The 22371-nt window shown below is 39.2% G+C and overlaps 1 protein-coding gene across 1 annotated transcript in view; it reads right to left on the reverse strand.

The window, feature by feature from the left end:
* The window catches only part of kndc1 (kinase non-catalytic C-lobe domain containing 1), a 49090-nt gene extending 28515 nt beyond the window's left edge, over positions 1–20575 (reverse strand). Inside the window, exons 1-6 of the mRNA XM_086160495.1 lie at positions 20320–20575; positions 15190–15388; positions 11642–11700; positions 8459–8605; positions 5675–5792; positions 5446–5588 (exon numbers count right to left, since the gene is read on the reverse strand). Coding sequence (XP_086016621.1) covers positions 5446–5588; positions 5675–5792; positions 8459–8605; positions 11642–11700; positions 15190–15388; positions 20320–20418 — 765 coding nt within the window. The 5' untranslated portion in view covers positions 20419–20575. The remainder of the gene's footprint in view (positions 1–5445; positions 5589–5674; positions 5793–8458; positions 8606–11641; positions 11701–15189; positions 15389–20319) is intronic.
* Between the last annotated feature and the right edge of the window lie 1796 nt (positions 20576–22371).

The raw sequence follows: 22371 nt of genomic DNA on the forward strand, positions 1-22371 counted from the left end.
TCCGAGCAACAGAGTAAATGAGGAACACATGAGGTAGAGAGCGCTCTCGGCTGACGTGGAAGGCAATATGAGGAGCTGTTTTTGTGGTTTTGAACTGAGCAAATTCTGCAGCATTAGGTGGAAAATGGTTGGAATTCCAGGGGAGGAAACCGGCTAATCGTCTATGCAGCGAGGAACTGGGGTAAGTGTTTGGCTTATAAGGCAGTGTGTAGTTTTTCGCATAAAAAAAAAAAGGAAGGAACACTTGTTTAAAACTAGAGCGAGGTAAAAAACATACAGAAGTTTGACGTCAGTCCAAAGGGAGATAAAAAAAAAAAGCGAACTCCTGTGAAGATTGTATTTTCCCCGCAGCTGCTAAATTATACTTCTTATAATCCTGTAACACAGTTTTCTCCTTTTGCCTGTAGGAAACATCTAAAATGGAGACATCTGGCATATGTACCGGCTGATCTTTTATAACAAAAGCCGGGATTTCATGCATATATTGCAAATAATCACAGCAGAGCGGGCAGGGTGGGGTCGGGGGGGGCAACAGCGCCATCTAGAGGCGGGAAATGGGTTTAACCGCGTCACAACATTTCACATGATATTAAGCAGCAACAATAAAACCACCCTTTTGACCCCCCCGAGTTACATTAACATGCAATTTAACACCCCCTTAATCCAACATATATCTTTAATCCTCACCTTCAAATATACAAAAATCAATCTAAATGTATACATTTCAATATGGATTGCTTCAAAAAAAAGGCCACATATAATTGTGACAAACAGGGGACGGGATTTACGCTCTATTTTAAGAGTAAACAAATACTTTACTACTTTGAAACAATATATGAAATGGAAAATTCCGTACACTGGGATCATTGGTAACAATATATCACGGACGTTACGTGACACGACCCGAGCACCGTCCTTTTATTGAATCAATATGGAACGTGACATGAGAAATAACAGGCCCTGTATATTTCCTCCAGATACAGCAGAGATGTATTGAATCAAGATGATGTGCAAGTCATATTACTGTTGCCTTGGTTACAGAGATTTGTATTTTTCTCTTTAGAAGAAAAAAATAAAAAATGAAATAGATGTTGGCCACGATTTTAACTGAAAAGAAGGAAAGATGTACCTATGTGGGGTGTTAGTTGCACTCTGGGGAGAGTTTCCAAAACTGGCAGAAAGGCTGAATTAAACAAAGACTAAACCTTACAAAGGCAAGACAATTCCTCTTGTAAAAAAAGATTTATTTTTAAAAATGTTTTACTAATATATATATATATATATATATATATATATATATATATATATATATATATATATATATATATATATATATATATATAATATAAAAAGATTTTTTTTTAATGATTCATATATTTGAATATAAACTGTTTATTTTTTATGTTAAAAAAAATGCAGCCTCAGGGCGGCACTGGCCCATGTCTCTCCAAGCCTGCCTTGGGGGGACACGGAGCAGTGTCTCCCTGTGCCGGTCCCAAGCCCGGATAAATGCAGAGGGTTGCGTCAGGAAGGGCATCCGGCGTAAAACTTTTGCCAAAACCAAAAATGCGAGACAACCAAAACTATACCATACTGGATCGGTCGCGGACCGGGTTAACAACGACCGCCATTGGTACTGATGACCTACAGGGTACTAATGGAAATTGGGCTACTGTGGGTCGAAGAACAAGAACAAGAAGAAGAGGAGGAGTGCGTGTTCGGATGCAGAGAGAGAGGAGGAAAGGAAAGAGTCTGGGACTGAGAGTAGGGACTTTGAATGTTGGGACTATGACAGGAAAAGGTAGAGAGTTGGTGGACATGATGCAGAGAAGGAAGGTGGAGATACTGTGTGTCCAGGAGACCAGGTGGAAAGGTAGTAAGGCTAGAAGCTTAGGAGCAGGCTTTAAGTTGTACTATTATGGTACTGACAAGAAGAGAAATGGAGTAGGAGTTATCTTGAAGGAGGAGTTTGTTAGGAACGTCCTAGAGGTGAAAAGAATGTCAGATAGACTTATGAGTCTGAAACTGGAAATCGAAGGTGTGATGCTCAATGTTGTTAGCGGCTATGCCCCGCAGGTGGGATGTGAATCTGAAGAGAAGGAGAAGTTGTGGAATGAGTTAGATGAAGTTAGATGATTCCCAGAAATGAGAGAGTGGTCATTGGTGCAGACTTCAATGGACATGTTGGTGAAGGCAATAGAGGGGATGAAGAAGTGATGGGCAGATTTGGTATCCAGGATAGGAATGCCGAGGGACAGATGGTGGTAGATTTTGCAAAAAGGATGGAAATGGCTGTCGTGAACACCTTTTTCCAGAAAAAACAGGAACATAGGGTAACTTATAAGAGCGGAGGTAGGAGCACGCAGGTAGACTACATCTTGTATAGACGAGGTAACCTGAAAGAGATCAGTGACTGCAAAGTAGTTGTAGGTGAGAGTGTAGCCAGACAGCATAGGATGCTGGTTTGTAGGATGACTCTGGTGACAAGGAAGATGAAGAGGACAAAGGCAGAGCAGAGGACAAAATGGTGGAAGCTGAAAAGGGAGGAGTGTTGCATGGTTTTCAGGGAGGAGTTGAGAAAGGGTCTGGGTGGTCAGGGTGAGCTTCCAGATGATTGGACAACTACAGCTAGTGTTATCAGGGAGACAGGTAGAAGAGTACTTGGTGTGTCATCTGGAAGGAAAGTAGATAAGGAGACTTGGTGGTGGAATGAGGAAGTGCAGGAGTGTATACAGAGAAAGCGGTTAGCGAAAAAGAAGTGGGATACTGAGAGGACTGAAGAGAACAGACAGGAGTTCAGGGAGGTGCGGCGAAAGGTAAAGATAGAGGTAGCAAAGGCAAAACAAAGGGCTTATGATGACTTGTATGCTCGGTTGGATAGTAAGGAGGGTGAGAATGATCTATACAGGTTGGCGAAACAGAGAGATAAAGATGGAAAGGATGTACAACAGGTCCGGGTGATAAAGGACAGAGAGGGAAATGTATTGACAAATGCTAGAAGAGTGATGGGAAGATGGAAAGAGTACTTTGAAGAACTGATGAATGTGGAAAATGAAAGAGAGGCAAGGGTAGAAGAGGTGATTATCGTAGACCACAAAGTAGCAAAAATTAGTAAAAGTGAAGTGAGGACGGCATTGAAGAGGATGAAGAGTGGAAAAGCAGTTGGTCCTGATGATATACCTGTGGAGGTGTGGAAGTGTCTAGGAGAGGCAGCGGTAGATTTTCTGACTAGATTATTCAACAGGATCTTAGAGAGTGAGAAGATGCCTGAAGAATGGAGACAAAGTGTGATGGTGCCTATTTTTAAGAATAAAGGGGATGTGCAGAATTGTGGCAACTACAGAGGGATAAAGTTGATGAGCCATACAATGAAGTTATGGGAAAGAGTAGTGGAAACTAGACTGAGAGCAGAAGTCAGCATTTGTGAACAGCAGTATGGCTTCATGCCTAGGAAGAGTACTACAGATGCAGTATTTGCGTTGAGAATGCTAATAGAAAAGTACAGAGAAGGCCAGAGGGAGTTACATTGCGTTTTTGTAGACCTAGAAAAAGCATATGACAGGGTGCCAAGAGAGGAGCTCTGGTATTGTATGAGGAAGTCTGGAGTGGCAGAGAAGTATGTTAGACTGGTGCAGGACATGTATGCTAGCTGTGAGACACTGGTACGGTGTGCTGTAGGGGTAACAGAGAAGTTCAAGGTGGAGGTGGGACTCCATCAGGGATCAGCTCTGAGCCCCTTCTTGTTCGCAATGGTGATGCATAGGCTGACAGATGAGGTTAGACAGGAATCCCCATGGACCATGATGTTTGCGGATGACATTGTGATCTGTAGTGAGAGCAGACAACAGGTAGAGGAAAATCTAGAGAGGTGGAGGTATGCTCTGGAAAGGAGAGGAATGAAAGTTAGTCGCAGCAAGACAGAATATATGTGTGTGAACGAGAGGAACTCGGGTGGAACGGTGAGGCTGCAGGGAGTGGAGATCAAGAAGCTGGAGGATTTCAGGTACTTGGGGTCAACAGTCCAGAGCGTAGGAGAGTGTGGAAAAGAGGTGAAGAGACGGATTCAAGCAGGTTGGAATGGGTGGAGAAAAGTGTCAGGGGTACCAAGAGATGGAAGAACATCAGCCAGAATAAAAGGAAAGGTGTACAAGACAGTGGTGAGACCAGCGATGATGTTTGGACTAGAAACTGTTCCAATGACCAAAAGACAGCAGGCAGAACTAGAGGTTGCAGAGATGAAGGTGTTGAGGTTCTCTTTGGGAGTGACCAGGATGGATAGGATCAGGAATGAGTCTATCAGAGGGACGGCACATGTTCGATGTTTTGGAGAGAAGGTCAGAGAAGCCAGACTGAGATGGTTCGGTCATGTACAGAGAAGAGATAGTGAATATATTGGTAGACGGATGCTGGAATTGGAGCTGCCAGGCAAGAGGTCTCGAGGAAGACCAAAGAGAAGATTTATGGATGTAGTGAGAGAGGATATGAAGGTAGTTGGTGTAAGAGAGGAAGATACAGAGAATAGGGTTAGATGGAGAAAGTTGACTCGCTGTGGCGACCCCTAACGGGAAAAGCCGAAAGAAGAAGAAGATTTTTTATGTTAAAAAATCTTTTTTTAATTATATATACATTTGAAATCAAAATATATTTATATAAAATATAAAACATTTATTTATTTATTTTTTACAGAGGGGGAGGAATTGTCTTGCCTTTGTAAGATTTATATATATACATGTGTATATATATATATATATATTATTTCTGTGATTTTTTTTTAACAGAAATAAAAATATGAAAAAATCTAAAAAAAAAATGTATAAAATTATTTAAAAAAAAACTGAGCCTGGTAGCAATTTTTTTCTTTATGTTCACGCAGACAGAAGCGGAGATATTTGAAATTGATGGCGTAGCGCAGTGGCGAAACAGTGGTTAACGCTTCCACTGGCCAGCAAGAAGGTCCTAAGTTCGACACCGCCGAGAGGCATTTTAAGTGTCGAGTTTGCAAGTTCACCTCCATGTTTCTCCGGTTTCTTCCCGCATTTCAAAAATCACAAAGTAGATTCACTGGAGACCCTAAACTGCCCAGAATTGTGAATGGAAGAGCGACCGTCTCTAGCACTCCGATCGACTGGCACGAACGCCACCTCCTACCCAATGGCAGCTGGCCTGGGCTCCGGCATCCCTCCATCCCAACCCCTCCATGACCCTGAGCGCAGGATAATAAATAAAAACGAGAGGCTAAATGATCCAATGTGATCATTGACAACCACTTGACCTGCTTGATGAGGTCATGTTTGCTCTTGAGAAATAAGGCCAAATCGGCCCGACACTTCATTTTGGAGGAGAGACAGAGTTCGCTGGTGTCAAACAAAGAAAGTCTAAGTGTACAACTGGCTAGGATTATTTCCTCCTCCAAAAAAAAAAACAAACAAACAAAACGCCACAAACCTGCTGCCTCGACAGACCGTTAGCCTCCACGGAGCTGACCACACGCAGATCTTTGGTTTTTTTATCGTCCGAGCTCAATCTTTTGAGTGGGCATCTAGGTTTGGGATGCTGCCATCTTGCTTCCCAGGAGCCTTCCTGTCCATCTGCAGAAAGACAAACAACAATTAGCGATGGAGAATTCATCCAGCGGGGGGGGGGGACGCATGCAAACAGAGACGATGAAAATGACCTTGGAAGGTTGATACTGATTCTATTGATAGCACGCGGCGTCCAACGGCAGATAATTTGCGGCACACAGCTGCAGACGAGGTGTCGGATAGTCTTGATTCAGCCAGAGATAGGATATCCTATGAGCGGAGAGAGGTTGCAGTATTCTAATATTTAATACTTCCAATTGCGCATGTCGTCCCGGCTTCACAAGAGTAAGACTGGGGGAAATATAACATGTGATTAATACAACATTCCAACAACATTATCCAGGATCTTTGTATGATAAATAATATTGGCATAAGCAAAATCATGATATAAAGGTTACGGGTTATAATACATCTTCAGTCATTTGCTTTGTTTTCTTGATTTTCCAGTACCATCTTGACAAGCTGGTTTCTATAATAATAATAATAATAGCACAATAATATAATAACATACATTAAGTATAATAAAAATAATAATAATAATATAGTAACTAGTTGCTATAACAGCGTTTACTAAATGTTTCATAATTTTCGGAGAAACAAGTGATTTCTGGTTTGAGTTTTACTTTCCTTTTTCATTTCTACCATTTTTTTGCCTTGGAATCTTTGAAAAATTCCATGCAACATTTTGCTAGTTTAAAAAGGTAAATAATATAAAATGTACTCATGGTATTTTTTTTTCTCCAGGATTTAAGAGGGAAAAGTGACAAGAAAATTGACAAAGGCATATATTAGGTAACAATTATCAGTATAATTATAATAAAAAAAATAAAAAATAAAATAACAAACAACGTAATAAATAAACACATAAATAAATATATATTTTTTGTTTCTTTGCAGACAATGCTGCATCTTTGGATATCGGCACCAATATTTTACAGTATATACATTCTATACACACACACACACACACGCACAAAAATCCCCTCTATCAGACGAGGCCATCCTTACAGTCCTTCAGTAAGTGAAAGATGGACCATTACAAGTTGCTCTGCATGCAGAATAAGCATTAGAGATAATAAATGAATAAATATATATACTTTTGGTCTGTACAATTCCAAAAATTTTCATTTCCAATCCATTATTTTTGTTTGTGAATCCTCATTTACTGTTTCTTAATGTCTAACGGGGTCTCTCGGGCCGGATGATGCGAAGCGAGTCCACCGGATAATCCAAGGTTTAAGATGAAACTAACAACCTCCAAACAAAACTCGACTGCTGACAAAAAAAAAAAAAAACATCAGAAATGCAAACAAATCTATCAGATATGAAAAAGAGATATTTTTACAAATAAACATTTCTACATTTTCTAATGTGTTCAATTACAACATGGTTTTTTTTCCTCTCAAATCCCTTTTTTATCCGAGCCCTTTTTCTATTTTGTTTATTCCACAGTAACCCCTGTATGCATGTCTTGCTACTTCATCTTAGTGCTTATATCTACTCAGTAGATATTTGGGTTTTTAAAGTGATGAGGATGTTTTGACAGGGTCGAATAGTTTGCACCGCCGCGCCATTTCCACTTGATGTTGCTCGAGAGCCCTGACAAGCTTCTCCAGCGGTCACACGGGGAAATGTGACATAAATGAACGTCCTGTCGGAATGACCGTAAATACTGTCGCCCTGACAAAAAAAGCTGGTGTCTGGACATCAGTGATGAAGAAGAAGAGGATTTTTTTAACACTGCCTTTAAGATATTAAGAAAAAAAAAATGGTTTTGGTTGCTTTACAATCTTTGATGCTAATGTCTGACTAGTGACAAATCATTGGATAAAACGGTAGTCGCCTTTTTGTTATTTTTATATTTACTTCTTTCAGATGTTCATCTTATTTAGAAATTATTTAATTTATCTTAATTTCCATTGTTATTTCAACTTGTTTGACTTATTTTTTGTGTTAAGAATCATTACCTTCTGGTTGTATCTTAACAGAATATTGACTGAATATGCAATAAAAAAAAAATAAAATAAAAAAAAATATTTTTTTCCCAGATGATGATTCATGGCAGGATATAGACAGCAGATTTATATTTTGAAAATTGGGCAAAATTAGAAAAAAATATCAAACTGTATAACAAGGCTGAACAACCTGAGCGAGTATTGAGCCACATTTTGTAATAAACATCCAAAATGTAATAACTTTTTCATATTCATTTTGTAATAAACTGCCGCATTATGTAATAAACTCCCCCAACGCATTTTGTAATAAATTTTGCCGCATTATGTAATAAGTTATTACGTATTGAGCAGATTATTACAAAATGCACTTGCAACTTTTTTATTCTCTAGGAAATGTAATAACATGGTGCATTATGTAATAACAATTCTAAAGCATAGTTTGTTAATTGTATTTTATTTCACTTCAAAGTATTTGTAAAAGCTAGGCCAATTATTAGTATCACTGTATTAGCCTAGTAGCAGTACTTAGCAATTACTATCAGTACACTATTCAAAGGTTGCATTAACAGAGAATATCCTTTAAATTCCATGTTATTACATTTCGTAGAGAGTAAAAAAGTTGCATGTGCATTTTGTAATAATCTGCTGAATATGTAATAACTTATTACACAATGCGGCAAAATGTATTACAAAATGCGTTGGGGCAGTTTATTACAAAATGCGGCTTTATTACAAAATGAAGTGAAAAACATTTTACATTTTGGACGTTTATTACAAAATGCACCGTTATCACAAAATGCGTCTCAACAGCGAGTGCAACTTTTTTGTTTTGTTTTTTTCACACTTTGTGCAGATTTTAAAGGATGATTTTCTACAACCAACGAAAGCGATGGGTTTTCAACAGCAGGGCCGTATCGGTACCTGCACGGTCGGCCTGTCCTCGGGCTTCTCCTCCTGCATCTGCTCCAGCAGCTTTTGGGTTTCTTCCCCCAGCTCAGCCTCCAGCTCTGGCTCAATGACAAAGTTCAGTGCGGCGGAAAGAGTGGAGCCCAGAGAGTAAACATGGCCCTGCAGCAGAGGAGGAAACGCGGTCAGAGAGCAGCTGCAAGAGGTGACCGGCGGCCGGGCTGCAAACCAGCTCGGAGAAAAAAAAATAAAGGACGCAAAATGCGGAATCCCCACGATGTTGGTGCTGCGCGCCCATGTGTTGTGAGTATTTCTGACGGAGCTTTTGTTTTGTGCGGCTGCAAAGACACTGGATATTATGGTCACCTCTAAGACATCCGCGTATTCGCACCATGTGCTTTGGCCGTCGGGTCCAAGCGGTAATGATAACTTGCAACAATTGACGTGGGCTGCCATCGTACTTATGTGGTGAACACATGTGCGAGGCGGAGTCCGCTGTGAAAGGCTAAAATAGACCAGTAAATAAATATTCGGCTTAACTTGTTGCTAAGTGGTTGGCCAGGAGGAGAAAAACTTGAGCAGCACAGAAATGGAAAAAAAAAAAAAATGTTTGTAGTTACAATAGCACAAGGCTTACAGCACATCTGCTGTTTGGATCTCAAGATGCATAATTCATTTCGAGTAACAATTCCTCATCATTTATTCATACGGTGACGAGATGTCAATGACTGTAAACGGCAGCGTGAAATCCACATTCTGCAAATCCACAAAAGCACGATTTGGAATCCAAATCAAATCTGTTTTTTTTTCTTTTTTTTTTTTTTTCTTTCATTTCACAGCAGCACAGAAAAGATTTTCCAGTTCCTTGATGGGATTGCTTGGTATTTTGAAAATGAATAGAAAAGGTTAAAGATATCTACTAAACCAGAACAATCTTTTAAGGCCTATGTATTATGTTTAAAAAAGCACAAAGAATACTTTTTTTTTTTCCCAGTATATACAAAAACACAATTTGTCCCAATGGACGCTTAAAGAATTATAAGCAAATCTTGTCATAAGACCCCCATGTTTGTATCCACTATCCACTGTTTCTTATTTATTTATTTTCTATAAATATAATTGATCATGGCCCACTTTTTAGCTTTAAGGCCACTGGACAAGAGCGGATAATATGTTACAGTAAGAGTTGATGTAATGTTTCAAATGCCCGTTGGGAAATAATTTACATCTTATTTTTCATTGAAGGGAATTCATTATTACGAGTAAAAAAACAATCCACGGCATTGTAACCTCAGAATACAAGGAAGTCCAAGATGTGCTCCATTAACTTTGAAACAAAAAAAAAACAAATTGCTACAATAGATAATTCTATATTCTGAACAGCTATGTAAATAGCATAGTATAATGTTTCTATTAATGGAGATAAATAACACTGGGCAATTATGTGATTGTATCGAACAGTGATGCGGAGCTCAATTATTTTTCTGACTGGAGTTATGAGTCACTAACCTAAGAAAAAAAAAATGGGTTCATGATTCATTTTGTCTTGAGTTTGTCATCCGCTTTGAGTAGTGCAACTGTGAGAGACGTTTATTTGGCACGTGTGAGGGGCAAAACCAGGTGAGTCGGGTGAATCGTTCATTGAGTCATTAAGTGAGTCGTTCATTGAGTTACTTAGTGAGTCGTCCGTTTTGAGAAAGAGTGGTGGGTGATTCGTTCGTTTTGTGGATGTGATTCTCAGTGCACGGTTCAGAGCCGCGACCGACGGGGGGAGACATGAGCTGAATCAAGAAATTTGAGATTTTGATCTTCCGCCAGGACTTATATAGTGATTATCTTTTCATATTAATAAAAATGCAGTCAGAATAGCAGTCATACAGTAGTGACATTATTAAGTCTCGTTTTCTGTTGGTGAGTTTGGGGTAAAAAAAAAAAAAAAAAAAAAAAAAAGGTTGTAAAAGACGTGAGATGAGGAATCATTATGCATGAATCATTAAAATGTCTAGAGTTTTGAACGATTCGTTCACAACATCACTCTTTTCGAATCTCGATTGACTACACTCAGGCATTATTTTCCATACCGAAGCAATTTTTGTGATATGTACATGTCATCATCTATTATGAATAATTTTATTTCTTCCAATGTTTCCCACAGCTGGCGACATTTCCGTTTACTTCCAGCCCACAACTGGCATTGAATGACAGTAGTCAATCATGGTGAGTCTAAACTAAACTTCCACAACCCAAATCTGACTCAAATCGAGTCTGGCTGATTCGTTCGGAGCCACATCCTGCCGCACCGCACCTGCCGAGAGCCAAGTCACGCCGTGTTCACCATATCAAGGATTTATCTGGCTGACGTGGTGCTGTTCTGTGCCATAACTGAGCAGCAGCAGTCAACCGTGTCCCAGATTAGTCCTAAATGTGCAGCTACCAGGGGACGGACCCCCACGTGCACCTCAGGATTTCTGATGCACTTCCTCCGCCTTGTGGTCGTACCTACAGAATAACAGCGGCGATGAATAGACGCAGCTCAGGTTGAGTCCAAATCAAAACATAAAAAAAAAAGCCTGAGAAAGACTTGTAATTATTCCAGTTTAAATTATATATTCGTTTCACCAGCATTTGGATTGCTGCTCTAAATTAATTTTTTCTAAGGTTTATTTTTCTATCATCTTTCATTTTGGCCTTTCCCCTGTCATGGTTTACTTTGTGAACTTTTATATACAATTTGTTACTCACCAAAAGACTGTTGGAAAAAAAAAAAGCTGATAATTTTGACATACGCTGATAATTGGGGTCTGGAAAATGTCATAAAAAGCAGAATATCATGGATCATTTTTTTCATTATTTTTTTAGATAATTTCCTGCTAATTTGAGTTCATTTCTGGATGGGCTTAAATTTATTGTTCAATTAATATTTTCCAGAAAAAAAAAATTGTTTATATATATTACATTTTACATACTTTATATCTTTTTTATATTATATTAAGTGACATTTTATCTATATTATGTTATATTAGCATTTAAATAAATCATTTCAAAATCATAATATTTTATCTATATATTATGTAATATTATATAAATAAGTCATTTTAAAATCATATTTTATCCATATATCAATCAATCGTCCGCGTATATGTTTATAAAGTAATAGCCTATAGACAGTAATAGACTAAATATATATTGCACTCTCACCTCAAATGTGCTGCCAGTGTTGTCAAATTCAGGTGGCACAAAGGAACCTTCTGGATCATCTGCAGGACACACACACACACACAACACACACACACACACACACACACACACACACACACACACACACACACACACACACACACATTAACAGTGTTATTAAATAATAAATCAGATTTATAACAGAGTTGCAAACAGGACGCAAACAAAAAAATGTACAAATCAGACAAGTGTTTTCCCACACGCTAAATCAGAACGGGAGGAAGGTTAAAGTACGGAGGAGTGGAAGGAAAGGAGGGAACCACAGTTCCAGGACAGGGAGGAGAGATGGAGGGAGAGAAAAGTGGGTCATGACAGATCTAGGTTTGTCTCCTGGTGAGAGGAGAGTCTCTCAGGTGCAGCAAGGCCGGCCTCCATGTTTTTTTTTTTTCTTTTCCCCTCATTCACTTACCTTCTCTTTCCCCTCTGCTTCGCTATCATCCCCTCGTCTTGCATTTACATCCCCTCATCCAATCATTTGTTTTTAAATTGTCTTCCCTTTCCGTCCCAACACCCCCCCACAACTTCCTGTTTCTATTTCCTCCCGTCCTTCCTCTCAAATATCTGCCCTTTCTTTTCTGATCATCTCCTCCTTCTGCATCTATCTATCTATCTATCTATCTATCTATCTATCTATCTATCTATCTATCTATGATTATACATATATTATTTATGATTTATGATTTATTATTTTTATCATCATTATTTTTTATTTATTATTGTTATTCATCATCATTTTTATTTTTCATTATCATTATTATTATTACTGTTTTTATTGTGATGTATTTATTTATCATTTATTTATTATTATTTCCTACTATTATTCATTATTGTTATGTTTTACTTGAAACTCTGGCACAACAATTTCCTTTGGGATAAATAAAGTTGTTCTTATTCTAATTCTTATTCGTCTTTTTATTATTGTTGTTGATGTTGTTGTTATTTCTTTATTTATTATCATTTATTATTCATTATTTCCTTTTATTATTGCTGCTCTCTTGTTATTTTTTCCCCTGTTCTTGTCCGCTGTCTCCTCCATCTCTATCACCCACTTGTTTTTTATTTTTTTTTTACCTTTTTTCTAGCAGCTTCATTTCAAACAAACGAGCAGGATTTGAAAACGACGACGCGAAAACACGAGTGAGAATAGTTACATCGTGAATGAAAGTGAAAGGGGGGCGTCTTAGTGTCTCAGAGGTGATGTCAGAGCACGATGAGTCATGTTTTCTCTCCGTCTTTTAACACAACAGGTAGATCGAGCAGTTTGTGTGACTCAGCACGCTTCCAACAACATATTTCCCGCGGTGCACAGCCAGCTCTCCTTTATTACAAACCGAACAACTCGATAACCCCTCCAACCCTTCGTTCTCCGTCATTTTTATATAAACGCCAGCGAAAAAAAAAAAAAAAAAAAGGGTGATGTTTTGCAAAATCGCAGCCTGCTTGTCGCCACGACCGCCCTGTTAGCGCGCCGCTCATTAATTAGCCCGGATGAACTCGACTTGATCAATCGACATCTCTGTTGTTCTGGCAACGGCTCCTCTCGTGTCTGCGTTTTAACGTCGAGTGCCCCCGCAGCCGTGAAGGTCAGCGCACAGCCTTGTCGGGAGAGTGTATCGTGTGTGTGTGTGTGGGGGTGTTTGGTTTGTGTGTAATCTCATCACAGCTAAAGAGTTCAGCTAAAATCGATGAGAACTGCGTCCAGTAAAGCCAGGGGTCACGGAGTTGTGATTGATGACACGCAAATATGAACAGCAAACAGCGAGAAGGGCAATATGGAGGGAAATTTTCCTTGTTTTCTCTCTTTTCCAAGTCATCAAGACTCATATTTATATTTTTTTATCCCTATATAACCGTCTGTGAATCATACTAATCACTGCTCATAATCTGCACATACAGGACTGTCTCAGAAAATTTTAATATTGTGATAAAGTTCTTTATCTTCTGTTATGCAATTGCAAAAACAAAAATATCATACATTCTGGATTCATTACAAATAAACTGAAATATTGCAAGCCTTTTGATATTTTATTTTATGGCTGATTGCGGCTTACATCTTAAGAAAACTCAAAAATCTTGTCTCAAAATATTAGAATATCATGAAAAAGTTATTTTTGTTTTTTAAATTGCATTACAGAAGATAAACAACTTTGTCACAATATTCTAATTTTCTAAGACAGTCCTGTAATTATCCACCATACGTGCACGAGCTTTAAAAAAAATAAATAAATAAAAATCAATTTTTATGTTTTAATTCTGCATTTATCTGTAAATACTGCATATTCTGTGCCTATGCACTTCTGCTTTTTGCACTTCTGATTAGATGTGATTTCATTACTCTGTATCCTTAGATGTGCAAGTTGAATCTAATCTCAAATTTTAATTAAAAAAGTAAGGGATGCAAAACCTTTGAGGCATAATCGTGTGTGTTTGTCTATATAAGATATATGCGTCAAGCCAGAGTTTATTTATTTACTCACAACCCAGTTGTCTCATGCACTTTCCATGTAGTGCAGGAATGAAACGCGCCCTTAAATTGAGTTATAAAGACCCAAATTCCCCCACGAGCACGGATTTGCCCCAAAAAACTGCCTTTTATAGCAACAGAACCCTTCCTAACTGGAAGTTGGGGTATAGAGAGAGGGGTTGGGAGGGACAGGCACAAACGATCTCATACTAATAACAGTCATGCTAAAATGTGTGTGTGTGTGTGTGACTAGCACATAATGTGACCGGATGTGAAGATATAATTGTTTTTACATAATAGATGCCCCGGGAAACCGGGTCGATCTTCGTTTTTGGGACGTAAAACAAATTCTTATGATTTACAGCATTACATTTAATAAGACGGCTTGCATACAAGTTTATCTGCATGCATGTGTGTGTGTGTGTGTGTGTGTGTGTGTGTGTGTGTGTTTACAAGTTGCCAACAGACCAACCGATCCACGCGGAGTCATGATGGTGATAAGCAAGAGAGGCTGTAAGAAATTAAAATGAAGAATGCGGAAGCTAGAATAACGGAAAATTAGGCAAGCTGGTTATTTTATAAGACTAAGAACAACTTTATTTATCCTGAAGGAAATTGTTGTGCCAGAGTTTCAAGTAAAACATAACAATAATAAATAATAGTAGGAAATTGTATAAACAGTAAAAAAAAAAAAAGGGGGGAGAATAAGAAATATAAATAAAACTATAAAGTTATTTATCATAAAATAACGCAGGTTAGCAAATGTTGCATACAGGCACAGATGGGAGCATTTCCAATAATAAAAAGAAAAATAATAAAAAAAAAAAAATAATAATAAAAAATAATAATTAAAAAATGAAGAACAGCATGTCAGATCAATAAAGGTGATCTGCATCTATGTTAAACACCAAGAGATCCAGCCGCCGTTACTAAGGAACAACCTTTCATTGGATTCGTAGACCGATCACTAGAACTTAAAACAAAAAATATCGCGGTGTGAATATTTTCTTCGTAAATATCCGTAATTAAAATACAGGAGACTCACCACTGAGCTGCTCCATGAAGCAAACGTTCCCATGAGCGTTGAAGGCCAGGGTGTCTGGCGTGATACACAGAGTGTGGAAAAGAGGGGAGGGGCGGATGCTCTGCAGGGCCTGAACACACTCCGCACACACTGCCCACACCTCCTCCTCGCACAGACAGCTGTCTCGCAAGGACAGGATGTCGGCCAGAGACACGTTTTCCTGACGGGACGCACACGGAAATAGAGAAAAAGGTAAGCGGAAAGGTGCGTTACAATATCTTATTTCATCCCCTGAGGTGTGAAATTTCCAGATTGGAAATAATAAGCCTTTCACAACACAAATATGAAAATAATACACACTGATAGTTTGAAATAAAAAAAAAAAAAAATCTGATCGATATGTTTTATCTACTCACCCATAGGCTGATTTTTATTTGAGGGTAAAATAGGGCGCTAATTCCCAACTTTTCATTTTGATAGTTGAACAGCCGATCATTTAATGTAGTATAGTTTTATTCTCTAAAATACCTGCGGTTTAATCCGACTGGCGGATCTCAAAGATACCGGGTTTCAGGGGTGAATTGAACAATAGGCACATTAACAGTAGTTAATAAGGAAGCGTTGCAATTATAATGTCAAACAATAAAAAAGTAAAATAAATATGAATATAAAGAGTGAGACAGAAGATAGCGAAACGTCCATGGATAAATAGAAAAATCATCAGGGATAATAATGGACAACATAAAGGAACAATAAGGGTGAAAAATACACAATTAGAACTAAAAGACAATATAAATACAGTATGAAATAAAATTAAGGTTAGTGAGAGTGTGGAAGCGGCGCAGGTCAATGTCATGCAAGCAGAAATAAATGTCATAATTTTACTCATCTGACTCACTTTTCATAGAATTCCTCAATCCTGGTCTAAAATATTTAAAAAAAAAAAAAAAAAATACAGTGTTGGTCCAGCTGTAGATCTAATATTCAGTGAATGGCAGATTATACTAATTCTGGTTTTAGAAATAAGACAAAAAAATAAATAAAATAAAGATGAAATAAATGAGAACTTAAAATCAGCACAGAAATTTAGTCTCGGGTTCGATTCCAACAGAAGGCCTTTCTGTGGGCAGTTTGCATTATTTCCTCCAACGGTCCAAAAAAACAATCGGAGACGCAAAAATCGTCCAGACTTGCGACGGACAGAATGAACGGTTGTTTGTCTCTTATACGATTGAATCCAATGGTTTTGTTCAAACTACACGTATCATCTGGATTAACAGTAAAAGAGGTAAGCAAAGGAATCTTTTAGTACACAACAATAAGAGTGAAATGTTTTTTTTTTTTTTTTTTTTTTTAATGCCCTAACCTCAGCATTGCAGTAAATGGCTACCAGAGCGCAGTAGAAGAAATTCAACTTTCCTCAAACTGTCTACGATCAAAAACATGGAAAAAATCCACAAGCGAAGCCAACAAAAACCAGCGAGGCAAAGACAATAAGCCAAAAAATACAGTAAGAAGCACAAGAAAACTCAGGGGAAAACCCACAGGGGACTGGCTCCATACGTACGGAGATAATCAAACAAGGAACCCGGACTTAAAGACACAAAGGTCTAAACAGAATCCAGAGAAATGGAAACAAAAAAGAGCTTAATCAGCATCTAATAAAAGAGAAACATCAAAAAGGGACCTTAAAAGTAAGACAGCCTACATCCATGAGCTGTTTATGTGGAATACAGTTTTTAAAGCAAAGGCAAAAACTCAAACTTTAACTTGCATTTTACAAAAGGCTTGAAAAAGTTAGATGAATGGAAAATAACACAGCGAAAGAATGCAAAGCAAACTTATGCAACAATGAGAGACAATTAAAAGTATCTGGGTTGATTCGAGATGGAAGGGGATCTCACTTGGGTGTTCATTTGTAGTTTGAGATCTAGAAATATAAATTGCTCATAAAAATAAAGGGAACACTTAAACAACACCATGGAACTCCGAGTCAATCACACTTGTGTGAAATCAAACTGTTCACTGATTCATTTTGACTTTTTAAAGATATTAAATCCAAGTAGGATCAGCCTGTTGTGTGTTTTTCCACTTTCATTTTGACTCCAGACCTCCATGGGTTAATACATTTGATTTCCATTGATATGTGATTTTGCTGTCAGCACATTCAACTATGTAGAAAACCATGTATTTAATAAGAATATTTCATCCATTCAAATCTAGGATGTGTTATTTTAGCGTTCCCTTTTTTTTTTGAGCAGTGCATATTGTAAGTGGACTGTAACTTATTAAAAAAAAACAAAAAAAATAATGCAAAGAAGTCTATGCCTCAGATTCCTGCAAAGAATCGCCTAAATATCACAAGTTACAACTATTCCCAAACCCATCACTTAAAGGTGAAACTACTCCTGTGCAAAAAAGACAAACAGGGTTTAATTATTGATAAACAACTTGTGATGCTGGACAGATCTCACATCCCCCCCAAAAAATAAAAAAAAATTTCTTTATCTCATAATTCAATTTTTTTTGCGCATATATTTTTTATTTTTACATATATAGATCGATCAATGTATGACCTTTTGTTGTGCTCAATATCCATTATGTCAAACACAGTGAATCACTAACAACTTTTGTGGATTCTGATTGGCTGACACTGCTTTATACATCTATTTCACCATTTAATGATACTTGAACACTTTGGAAAGTCAAACTGAACGCAAAAATGTTGCTTTTTGTTATTTCCCTAGTAGTCACAAATGACTTGTTATTTTTTTCCCCTGACCTAATTTTACTATATTATGTTTGCTTCCTTTTTTTTCAAGCTCCAAACCTTCCTCATTGGCCCCTATGAGAAACCATGAAAACTTGTGTGCATCATGATTGCATAAATGGACGCTGTTATAATTTCTGCTTACTACATTTACTAATAAAATATTAATGATATATAACAGCAATCATTCCAAATTCCAATGGGGCAAATGTTTCTTAAATACAAATGACGTAGAATCGCATCCTGATTGAACGTGTCATTTACGGCCATCCGTTTTAACGGAAAATAAATGACACCATCTACTTATTCGGTTATTATCGCAGCATTTTTTTTTTTTTTTCTGGCAAAAACATTAGCCAACAGCTGAATTCCATTTACTTGGAAGGATTCTTGACAAGTGGTGAAAACCGCCCGCGAACAGACTCAACTATGTGTCTCTCTTTTAACCATCATCTGGCATCCCAAGATGTGTACATGTAACACTTTGAGCCAACATAAGTGCTCAAATTCAAAAGCAAGAACATCCTGACTTTTTTTTATTTTTCTTTATTTTTTTTTCTTCTTCTCGATAGCGAGGACGTTCGGAACACCAAGTACAAAACATCCAGCGAATTCACAAAACGCACTCATCCTTCGCACGCCACGCAGGGGCTAAACACGCCCACGTTGTACAAACTGAATCATCCGCCGTCCACTATTATCAAACGTCTGGATTTATCACGGCGAGCGCGCCGTTGGAAGATTCTGAGCAGCATCTAGCATAACGCTGCGGTTTGATAATTACTGGGGGAACACAAAAGCTGCCCTGAGCTCAGATGGAAGGCCGTTGGAGCGAAGGGGAGGGGATATTACAAAGCGGTAATTGTCATATGCTGTATCCTCATCTCCATTACCATGAACTTAACATTTTTTCCTCCATGACATCATTCCGTTTCTCAAGTTAGACTCCAGTTTCCTCAAAGTTGGTGAACTAGATGAACTTTTCAGAGCGTTCAAAAGGAGCCCCGGTCGCCGTTTTTTTTTTTTTTTTTTTTTTCTAAGGCCTAGGTGCAATGGGGGTTGCGAAAAAGAAAAGTACGCCAATGCGATCCGGTGGGGTAGAACACAATTACAGGGCAGAAAAGTGCTACTTCAGTCGGCGGCGGCGGCAGGGCCAACCCCAGAAATAGAGTGCATCCCCTGAGAACAGTGCAAAGTAAAGTCTCTCTCGCCCCCCCGAAGTCGAATCTGGTGTCCTATATAAGTTCGCCTCCAAGTTGCGAGATTCCGACGAGCGCAATGGTGCCATTCTGTGAGGCGAGCGTGGGCAGCCAGGGAAAAAAAAAAAAAAAAAAAAAAAAAAGAGACGTGAAACCGTTCGACCAGATGTTTCGGGCCGAGAAAAAACAAATTGATTTTCGTCCATCTTAAGCGTGACGGAAGACAGGACGTGAATTTGTAACCTATATGATAATATTCGTGCGGTGTTCAAAAAAAAAAAAAAAAAAACAGTAAAAAAAAAAATCTTAGACTTAGAAAAAAAAAAACAGACTCAGAAAAAAAAACAGTAAAAAAAAATCTTAGATTCAGATTGTTTGGTGTCACTGTGGGGCATCATTTATATTTTGTTTTTTCCACTGATGGACAGCTGGATTCAATAACGGGTGTGTGTTCTTTGGGATATTTCAAAAAAAAAAAAAAAAAAAATAGTACACAACCCGGATGCATCATTTGAACGACCGATATTTGTTTAGTGAAAATCGCACAAATGTCCTACGCCGACTTGGGGATTCTCATGTTGACAGAATCCGTTTGGCATGAGAGTTTTTCAGCCTCATCGCAAAACCCCCGGTTGCCATGGTGATCACCTTGCTCATCTGTTGATACAAGGAGCTCCAGAGGCGAGTCCTGGAAAGCTGCTCAATGAACTTTATTACAAGAGAAAGAGAGACGGCAAACGCTCGCTATTCAAATAATGGAGGTTTTTCAAGTGTTTTAAATGGGTTTTTACCAGAAATACATGTTTTGGGTAAAAGGTCAGATGTATAACATTTAAAACACACGCTTTACATATCAGGTCTGGACTTTGAAAAAGACTAGTCATGACACTGGAACTCTAGTTTTCTAGAAAACAAAGCTTCTTGTTTTTGTTTGACACTTAATCACCTTTTATTTTTTGTTTAAATTTTTTATTTTAAATCCGTGCTCCCTGTAAATGCATATTTCTGTATTGTTATAATTTTTTTTTTTTAATTTACACATAAGTTTTCATTTTAAATAAGTTGTTACAGACAAGTTTAACATGAGATCTTTTCTGTTTCCGAGCGATGCTGCGGAAGAAAAAAATAAATAAAATTGAAAAAAAAAAAAAAAAAAAAAAAAAGAAAGAAAAAAAAACTCACCTCATCTTCCAGGAGCGGAGGCAAATGTTCCAGGTCAGAAAAAGCGTCTCTCCCCTCGCTTTTCCCCAAATATCTGTTTCCCGTGAATCCGATCTCCATAGCGTCGGCTCCCTCCGGTGAAAAGCGCGGAGATGCTGCGTGTGAGCTGCACGCCGCTGCAGACGGATGACATGCCTGAGCCGACGGTGGTCACCGCGGGACACTCCGAGATCGACTGTGCGGAGGAAAAAAAAAAAAAAAAAAAAAAAAAAAAAAGGGAAAAAAAAAGAAAGAAAGGGGAGGGAAGAGTGGAGGGTGGGTGGGGGAAGCAATGCGCAGAGTTCTCAGCGTGCGAGGGGGGGGGGAGGCGGCGCCGTGGATTGTCACGCCGCTCTGCACCTCCTCCGGGGAGGGGAAGGGGAGGAGAGCCGCTCTTGGCTCCACGCCTCCGTTCCCACTCAGAAACATTTGAATGACTCATATTCCTCACTTAGTCCTTATTAGCGCTTCATATTCCTCTAATCTGGCTTTGCTTCAGCTGCTATCACAGCGAACGCGCAAACACACTCGGTGGTGGAGGTTGGTGTTAAATATACAGGTGCTTTCGGAGTGTAGAATAATAACACTCGCTTTGTTTCGTCCCCGTTGGTTTTAGCTCCGTTTGAGTGTCTTGGGGTGAAAAGTGTCGTGTTTAGGGACGGGGAGTCTGAACCAAACGCAGGGACACTCAGGAGGAACGGCGGCTCCGGGGGTTTATCTGACGGGGAAGGTGACATGAGAGCGGTGCTGGGCAGGGTTGTTTCCTGGGGGGAACTGGGAACTGGCGAGGGGTCAAACTGGGAAATGGAAAGGAGGGGAGTTGAACAGGGGACCGAGGAGGAGGGGAAGTGAAGTAGGAACTGGCAAGGTGTCAAACCTGGAACTGGCGAGGAGGGGAGGAAAAGTGGGAACTTGCAAGGGGAGGGGAAGTGAACTCAGGACCAGCAAGGAGGGGAGGCGTACTGGGAACTGGTAACTGGCGAGGGGGCAAACTGGGAGCCGGCGAGGCAAACTCGGGACTGGAGATGAGGTGAACTGGGAACTAGCGAGGAGCGGAGTCGAACTTGGAACTGGTAACCAGCAGGGAGGCGAACTAAGGAACTGGCAACTGGCAGGGAGGCAAACTGAGGAACCGGTAACCGGCGAGGAGTCGAACTAAGGAACCGGTAACCGGCGAGGAGTGGAACTAAGGAACCGGCGAGGAGTCAAACCGGGAACTGGTGAGGAGGGGTGTCAAACTGGGAACTGGTAACCTGTGAGGAGTCGAACTGGGAACCAGCAAGGAGGGGCACCGGGTGTCAAACTAGGAACTGGCGAGGAGGTGCAAGACAAAGAATACAGTGGCCAGCGCACGAGCGAGGAACAACCAACAATCAGGCGGCGAAGGGCTGCCAACGCTCGTCTTATGGTCGGCTTGACGAGGCCTGATCAGCCGCAGGAGTGCCGGCAAACCCAGCTGGAATCATTTACCTGCTCAATCTTCAGTTCCAACAGACCGTTGGGAGTTTTCCGTGAACTAGGTCGAGTGGGGTTGTTGTATCAATGGGGAAACTAAAGGTACAACTTCTAAGGACTTACTTGAGTTAAATTTTGATTAGGTACAGCCAAAATTCAGATTGTGGTGAACTTATATTGTGCAGCAAAATGTCTATGGGGGTTCTCAGCCATCCAGGTCGTGATTAATTCTTGCTGAAACTTTTACCGGCAACTGGACTCGAACGCGTTGAAATAATTTTGATTTGGTACAGCTAATATTCAAATCATGGTCATCCCATAAGATAATAGTGGTTAAGATACAAATGTAATTCCTCCCAAAAGTGGGTTTCCATGTTGATTTTTTTCACATCTTGATTTATTTTTTTCCCTTTTAAAATGACAGAAAACAAAGTCATTCATTTTTTAGTTTGTTTAATAATCACAGTGCGATAATATTCACATATCGGTCCCACGTGCACCCCGTACGTGCTCTGCTATTATTACGTGCTTAATTTCCAAAGAAAGCATTTTCTTTCTGGGTTCGCCGCTTAACTTACC

The sequence above is a fragment of the Fistularia commersonii genome, chromosome 2 (genome assembly GCF_037954325.1).
Source record: "Fistularia commersonii isolate RoL2024-O1a breed Wild chromosome 2, RoL_Fcom_v1.0, whole genome shotgun sequence".
NCBI classification, from domain to species: Eukaryota; Metazoa; Chordata; class Actinopteri; order Syngnathiformes; family Fistulariidae; genus Fistularia; species Fistularia commersonii.